The following is an 8,702-nucleotide window of genomic DNA, read 5'->3' as shown; positions in this document are numbered from 1 at the left end:
TTGTATGCAGCAGTGCAGAAACTATTTTGTATGGCTCTCATACAGCACATAGTGCTATATGTGGCAGGGCAGCCTGCTGCCCTGCCACAAATTTTTTTTCTCTGTTACCGTCGCTATTTGCGTCGCAAATTTACTGCACGTGTCGCTATTATCGTCGCTATAAGCATCGCAAATTCTCTGTAACCGTCGCTATATGCGACGCATATAGCGACGATTCTATGGCGTCATCAATAACGACACTTTTTGCGACGATGGGGGCAAATTTTGTTGTTTGTATTTTCGTCGCTTTAAATGTCGCTATAAGGTCTATATCTTGTAGTCTCACAAGACCTATACTTCATTGTGAGTGAAGCCTCCATGCACCAACTAGGTTGGCAAAGGTCATTTCCTTAGGAACAAATACGATTAGGATAGTGTCTACACAATAGACTACATGGCAATAGAGGCCCTTGAGATTTTAGACTCTCACCACCACCTCATAATGGCATCGCTCTTATGAAGACTCATCTTCGTAGCATTTGTGGTTATGATATGGTTCAAGTAATGGATCTTTTGAGTGAAAAATCAAAATTTAGATTCCTTCCCAAATACTTTGATCTTCTTGATGAAATTGAATATAGCACATATTAAGTACTCTAGGTGTTCTATTTTTTGTTTATTATAAATCATTATATCATTAAGGAGAACTACTATATTTTTTCCCAAATATGAACCTAAAACTTTATCCATCAACATCATAAGTGTTGCTAGAATATTTTTTTTAAAAAAAGCCCATCCATGCTTGGCATTTGGTACTTATTTCTCGCCATTATCTGGTTAAGTGCATAGTAATCTATTAAGAAGCACATGCAACCATATTTTTATTTGCGAGAAGAATGGGAGAAGCCCACGATGAAGAATTTAAGCATATAAATTCAACTAGAAATGATGCATAGTAAGTGCATGAGTCTAGTAGAAATGGTGGATATATTCAAGCACAGACGTGCGAATACTAGAAATGCCGTAACTACATAAGTCTAGACGTGCGAATACTAGAAATACCGTAACTACATAAGTCTAGACACGTAAATCTGGTGAGTTTAGATTCCTAGAAACAAATGTGGGATGAGAGAGAGAGATAGATAGAGAGAGAGAGAGAGAGAGAGAGAGAGAGAGAGAGAGAGAGAGCACATGCAACCATATTTTTATTTGCGAGAAGAATGGGAGAAGCCCACCATGAAGAACTTAAGCATATAAATTCAACTAGAAATGATGCATGGTAAGTGCATGAGTCTACTAGAAATGGTAGATATATTCAAGCACAGATGTGCAAATACTAGAAATGCCATAACTACATAAGCCTAGACGTGCGAACACTAGAAATACCGTAACTACATAAGTCTAGACACGTAAATCTGGTGAGTTTAGATTCGTAGAAACAAACGTGGGATGAGAGAGAGAGAGAGAGAGAGAGAGAGAGATTGCAGACGATGAGAGGTGGCCATTGTTTTATTTAGCTATATAACACCTGGGCCCAATCCAGTTACAACACAGGCAGAAACACCACCCCTCTTCTATAAGTAGTGTAGCTTGTATGTAAGCTACTTCTTGTCGACGCAGTTAGACCAGACGGACACGTCAGCGCCGTCATAGATGATGGCGTTGCCGTCGTTCTGCAGCACTAGCTTGTAGCTGTCGTCCTTGAGAGGCTTGTCAGAGCTAGCCCACTCCACCGTGCCGCAATCACCGAGCACCAGTAAGCGGCCGTCCCTTTGCAGGCAGGCCCGCTTGCCACGCTTAGCTGTGTTGCTGTGCCAGACGGCAGTTCCAGCTGGCGACTTGTACTCCACAAAATTCCCATCACCCTGCATGATTAGAGAATACTGCCCATTTTCCGAGGTCAAGCTCTCATCCATCGCCAGCTCTTGGTCGGCGTACAAAATGGAGCCATGTTTCTTCGCCTGCTCTGCTGCCATTTTTCTGATCCTGATCTTCAGAAGGTGCTATTAGTTCTTCTTCTGCACTTGATCATCTCACCGCCGTCTTGCCTCTTTATAGGCGCTAACGTGCAGGTGATAATTGCCTATTATGTCTGCATTATCTATATTCGCGGCATTATCTTTATTATTCCCTTTTTCCTTTATGCTCATAATTATAGCATTCGTGATCCATGGAGAGAGTGGACATAAGATGCGGTGTATGCGCCGTATCGAACAAAGCTTGGCATGGAACACCATACCACCCTTCTCCCATGTCCCCACCAATAGCAATAATACAAGCTACAACACAAGCACTCATCACTCGAACACTATTCACAATATGCCCACCGAGGAAACCCAAAGGTAGTGTAAAAGAAAGCATCCGTTATAAAGAGAGGGGGTGTGTGTGTGAAAGAGAGAGAGAGCGAGACCCCCACACACACACAGCGACCTTATAGTATTGGTAGAGACATGTGCCACACGATCTCTACCAAAGCATTATCTATGTGCTATTTATGGTTATGTTCTTATGTTCTTAAAAATCTCACCACGTTGCTACTTAATTGAAAACATTGGAGGAGAGAGAGAGAGAGCTAGAACACTTGCAAGCACACACACCCACATGTGTGCACACACACACACAGTACAACACACCATCCTTACAAAAGCATTATCTATGTGCTATTTATGGTTATGTTCTTAAAAATCTCACCATGTTGCTACTTAATTGAAAATATTGGAGGAGAGAGAGAGCTAGAACACTTGCAAGCACACACACCCACATGCGTGCACACACACACACAGTACACCAATCATCGGTGTACCAAATCGGGTTTGTTCTCATGATATAGTCTCTCTAGCACTATGGGGGGGTCACTGGTTTTTAAAATCCTTTTTTGCATATTATTTACTTACAAAAGGCTTCCATTTTAAAGGGGGCATTTACATATTGAATAGAAATAGAGTGTGTTTTAATAATTAAAAACTCATAGATAAGGGGTTTTAAAAATACGCCTTTAACACATGTGATATAGAGGGTTTACGGATAGCAAACCGGCCCTTGAGACATTGTGAGAAGGCCTGAGAGAAAGAGAACCACCTCTATAAATAGTCCTTTCGAGAGCCTTGGAATGAACAACAACCAAACATGGTCATCGCCAACTATAGCTCGAACAATACCAGAGCTAGATTGTCCTTGAACATTCACCATGTCACCAACACCCAAAACAATAAAGAGACGCGGAAAATACACAACTTGAGAATTGCTCTAGGCACCAAGATTCAATCACAGGGGGCTTAGTAGGATGAGAGGAAAAGCTCACACTCTCATGCCACTCTCAAACACTACCCGAGCACCTAGCAACAATATGGAATCTCACCTCTCAGTCTCCTCATCACCGAAAAGAATCGAGATTCTCTCCGAGAAAGGCCATAGAGGATCTTTCTTTGCTTGCGTGTGTGTTTTGTGCCCACTTCTTCTTCGGCTCAATCCTTGGTATCTTGTTCATGTTCTTTGTGTGGGCCAAAGAGAAGCTTTCCTTGCTTGATACAATCCTTGATATAATCATCATAGAAAAAAGAAAGCTAAGTGCTAAGTTAGGATGCATGGAGAACACATCTCCCTCATAAGAGTGACATTGAGACTGAGCACGCATATACAAGAGAATTCAAACTCCAATCAATTCCAATACCCTTCATAGTGAAACCATATACACACATTTTGTTTCACGTCACTTGGGTCAAACCAAGAAACGACTTGGTTGGCCCTCCTCTTGACCTCGATGGAGTGAAGTTTCTTTGCCCAACAGAATTTGTCATAAATGTTTTATTTAGATTGACAGATCACAGCAGACAAAGAGACCCAAAGTGCAAATATCCAATGAAGCTATCAGAGCTTCAACACATAGGATTATCATGCACACTATATCAAAGATTTGTGGAGAACCACCAGGCTGAACCCTAATAATGGACAAGTGGCAATATACTTTGTTCAACAAGTATATTGGCAGGACATATTAGGAAGGCAAGTTATGTGGCAACAAAGAGCCAAGAACACTGGCGTTGGCATGGGTCATCCCATCAATCGAAAGTGGCAAGAGAGATGGGCATAGAATTGAAGTGGACAAAGCCTGTGGTACTCACCACCAACGACCATGACATCTTAACGAATTTTGCAGTCGAAGGCATGACTTTAGTGACACAAGGACTCACCGTAGACACTATGGTAACTTGCGTCCATGAGCTAGAGTTGAGAATAGTTGAAATGGAGTTAGAGAATCAACGACTAAAAGGAGTATGCAAGAGATAGAGGATGCACATGCTCCTCCACCTCCTATAATTGACAACATTTTTGCAGTTGATAAGCTCACACAAACTCGTGATTTTGTAAATTTGGATTAAGACTTGTTGATATATAGACAACTTTTGTATATATATTGGTATTCAATTTCAAGACTCGATACATGGAATATAATTTTGAGATTCTATCTAATGTATCGTTTATGATCTTCTTTTCCCCTGCTATGTTTTTTTAGTCTTTAATGCATGTTATGTTGTCTTCACTCTGTCAATAGCAGGGACTATATCATCCACATCGGAATTAGTTGAATCAACCTCCCATTCGTTCTCAGACTCTGAACCTTGGTCTTTAGAAACAACCTCGTGCATTCGTTTTGGATGTGGCTTCCCTTATACATGTGTAATACGAGTCGTAATTGATGACGACCTATGAAGCAGTCGCATATTACAAAAGCAGGTACTAGGTCTCTTGCCCTTGAAGCTTTTAAACGATTATGCCTCTTAGTATGAATGAGATCATATGCAGACCAATTTCGCTCACAACTGCCTGAAGATGTTGCCACTGATAATACCCTTCTTGCCACATGTTGAAGCTCTACTTCATTAGAACCATACTCATTCCACCAAACAAGTGGACTTAAGCATGTAATGGCATCTAAACACCACTTGTCACTAAACTTTCCCTCTAACAAAAATCCGTATGTGACCATAAAATGCATGCTTTCCATCTTCCCCAGGCAATAGCGGGGCACACACAAAGTGGAAATATCGAGTCACCTCATCATTCTTTGTTTGATCATGCAATTGAAACGAAGGATCTAGCATGAATGCAGTGCCATGTAGGAGAGTGTGCATCATTGCCCATCGTCTTTCTGCACAATTGGCTATCTCTTTACGCTCTACGGGCTTCAATTTTTCAAATGCTGTTACCTTGCGTATTGCTTCAGACATGAGCCAGTATACTTTACTAAGTACAAATTTGTCACTGTCCACAACTCTTAGCAATTCTACAAATGGCTTAGTGACACTCACAATTTTGTCCACCTTGACCCAAAATTCATCTGAGCTGATTGTTGCTGCGCATTTCGTTGCTGTAAGTGCATGCATCTAATGCTTATGACCCATCCAACCTATCGTCCATCTGCAATTGTTTCCCTCAATGCATCTCCCACTTCCAGTAAACGTTCAAGGACATAATAAGCAGTAGCAAAGCATGTAGCACAAAATATGCATAATACTTTTTCTGACCTTGTGCGAAAGAGTACATACGTAAATTGATGCTCCCTGATGCACTTAACCACATGATGTGCCTCTACTAAAGTAGGTTTAATAAAACTCATTGTCCCTATATCCTTGAGGAGTAAACTGACTGAGTGTGTAGCACAAGGAACCCATGTAATCTCTTTGTAGTTCTCTTGTATAATCATCCCTGCTCCTTTATAGTTAGAGGCATTATCAGTCTTTATAGATGTGACATTAACAGGTCCTCCAACACGTGCAATAGCCCTCTCATATATCTTTGAAATATACATGGAGGTCTTCTCTTTAAGAGACGTATCTATTGCATCCAAAAACACTGACCCCCTTGGACATATACGCATGATATTTATTAGAGGCCTCTTCTTGCGATCTATCCATCCATCAATAGCTATGTTGCATCCGTAGGCAGGTACATAATCAAGGACAGAACGCTTCAAGCTTTGCTCAAGTCCACCTTTGACTTTGTCTAAGTACTCTGTGCACATCTTATTGTAGTCCGGAAAAACAAACCCAGGATTTGCACCCAAGCTTTGCAAGAGACATCAAAGCATCTTGAAATAAGGGATTTCTCATTACATTCAAAGATATCCTACAAGCAACGAAAGCTTGTGTACATTTCAAGTGCAACTCTAGCATTGATGACTTATCAAATGCACTATACAGAGTTCCTTTCTTTGATTTGTCCATGTTGTTAGAGCATCTGTGTTCGTGAGAGCCTGCAGTCACATTGTATCTATGTTCTTCATCCATCAACTGTGAGTGTTGTGATGAGGAGCCACCCACATGTTGTAGTACATTCACGAAATTGCTTAGTGCATCATTATGTCTTGTAGTAGACGTAATTTCAATAGTGTAACCTCCCCCCCACTTTCCAGAGGCCTTTAATTTCTGAATATATTGGGAAAGCTTTACATGTACATTAGAAGGTGGATTACGACAATGATTCACGTTAACACCCATCCCTAGTAGATGCTCTTTAGTTCTAGTTGCGCTAGCATGGAACTCATGCTGACATGACTTGCATCATACATGAGAAGTGTTCTTTCCAACTTTTAATTCTTCAACATATTCCCACTCATTACCACGAGTCATTTCAAATTACAAGAATTTGTAGAATTAACCAAAATAATAATAGGGGAGATGCAAAGATATATGCAAATTAATTAACAATATACATCTGTGTACGCACTACAATCAAATATCACCATGGACAATTAATATCTAAATTAGTGTATCCACCTCCAACACCTAAAGTAGTATTGGTGTGTCCACCCTATTTTAGCACCACAATCCAGTAATACCCAAAATAGCGTGTCCACATTCAACACCCAAATTAGTGTTGGTGTGTGCACCCTATTTTATCACCTTAGCCCACTGGTATCCAAAATAGCGTGTCCACCTCCAACACCCAAACTAGCATTGGTGTGTGCACGCTATTTAATGTCTCGATGTAAAGGATAGGTATCCACAACTAGCACCCAATTTAGTTCTAGTGTGTGTACCACATTCTGTGTGTAACCTAGAAGAGTACAAACAGAATCTGGAAAAATTAACCCGAAAGTTTCTTGTATATATAGAGAATATATTTCGATCGAATAATATATTTATTCGATCGAATACAATTTGATGGAATAAGATTCGATCGAATACATCTTGTAAAAAAGCGAGTCAACATCTAAAGATGATGTGGCCTCGTATAATGCAACCATTTATTTCTAGGGGTTCACCAAATACGTGATTATACGATTATTCACGTATAGTCGTATAATGTATAATGCAACTTAGGTGGAAATGTAACGCTCTCTTGATCATTACACACACTATCTAAAGGATTGTAAAGATCCTTTTGCTGGTTGATATCACTATTATCTTCAATTTGCTGGTTGACATCACTTCTATCTTTGATTTGCTGGTTGACATCACTACTATCATTGATTTGCTTCACCTCATTGCTTTGCTGAACAATGTAGAGTAAGGAGGTAAGACTAATCAAACTCAATAGTAGTCACCTAATATTTTGAATTAAATAGACAAAATTAATTAGAGAGGTTAAAGGAGATCTCTACCAAGGTATTGTTTCTTCATGAGACCTATGACCCTTAGGCCATAGGGCTTTCTAGGTCCATGATAGGTCCTAAAAGGGGACCACTTGGCCATATGTATAAGATATATACAGCTTGTTAGCAAAGAATCCCTATATCTTAACCCTATGGCCCAAGGGCCATATGGGTTGCTAGTGGCAAACATTGGGTTTTCTCATTGATGTGGTCTCCTCTACATTCCTATGTCTGGGTGGTCATATGGGTTCCATTTGAAGGCCACTCAAATACAGACCCAAATGATTCAAGATATATACAACTTGTTAGTGAAGAATCCCTATATCTTGGGTTGCTAGTAGTCACTCAAACATTGGGTTTTCTCATTGATGGGGTTGCCTATACATTCCTATGTCTGGGTGGTCATATGGATTCCATCTTCTCCTACAAGGACCTATGAAAAGGTGGCCGTAGGGATATCATCTTGATGGGGTCTCATCTAAAGGCCACTCAAATATAGACCCAAATGATTCAAGATATATACAACCTGTTAGTGAAGAATCCCTATATCATAACCCTATAGGGGTTGCTAGTGGCATGGTCACTCAAACATTGGGTTTTCTCATTGATGGGGTTTATTAAACATTCCTCTATCTGGATTAAAGATCACTCAAATATAGACCCAAATGATTGAAGATATATACAACTTGTTAGTGAAGAATCCCTATATCTAAACCCTATGGCCTAAGGGTCACAGGGGTTGCTAGTGGTCACTCAAACATTGGGCTTTCTCATTGATGGGGTCTCCTATACATTCCTATGTCTAGGTGGTCATATGGGTTTCCTCTTCTCCTACAAAGGGCTATTATTGGGTGGCCATATGGGTATCCTCTTGATGGGGTTCCATTTGAATGCCACTCAAATATAACCCCAAATGATTCAAGATATATATAACTTGTTAATGAAGAATCCCTATATCTTAACCCGATGGCCTAAGGGCCATAGGGGTTGCTAGTGGTCACATAATCATTGGGTTTTCTCTTTGATGGGGACTCCTATACATTCCTATGTCTGGGTTAAAGGCCACTCAAATATAGCCCCAAATAATCCAAGATATATACAACTTGCTAATGAATAATCCCTATATCTT

General features: G+C 40.2%; 1 protein-coding gene across 1 annotated transcript; it reads right to left on the bottom strand.

The window, feature by feature from the left end:
- Window positions 1-1,580: 1,580 nt before the first annotated feature.
- Window positions 1,581-6,001, bottom strand: LOC148023373 (uncharacterized). The gene is made up of 4 exons (XM_087695384.1): window positions 5,440-6,001; window positions 5,034-5,347; window positions 4,706-4,939; window positions 1,581-1,844 (listed from the first exon to the last, which is right to left on the bottom strand). The coding sequence occupies exons 1-4, from the start codon at window positions 5,999-6,001 to the stop codon at window positions 1,581-1,583; spliced, it is 1,374 nt and encodes a 457-aa protein (XP_087551510.1).
- Window positions 6,002-8,702: the final 2,701 nt, after the last annotated feature.

The sequence above is a fragment of the Lygodium microphyllum genome, chromosome 16 (assembly GCF_053477565.2).
Source record: "Lygodium microphyllum isolate KBCC chromosome 16, Lygodium_microphyllum_v1.1.10, whole genome shotgun sequence".
Classification (NCBI taxonomy): Eukaryota; Viridiplantae; Streptophyta; class Polypodiopsida; order Schizaeales; family Lygodiaceae; genus Lygodium; species Lygodium microphyllum.
Note: the sequence above shows the minus strand (reverse complement) of the source record. Positions and strands in the feature narration are given on the sequence as shown.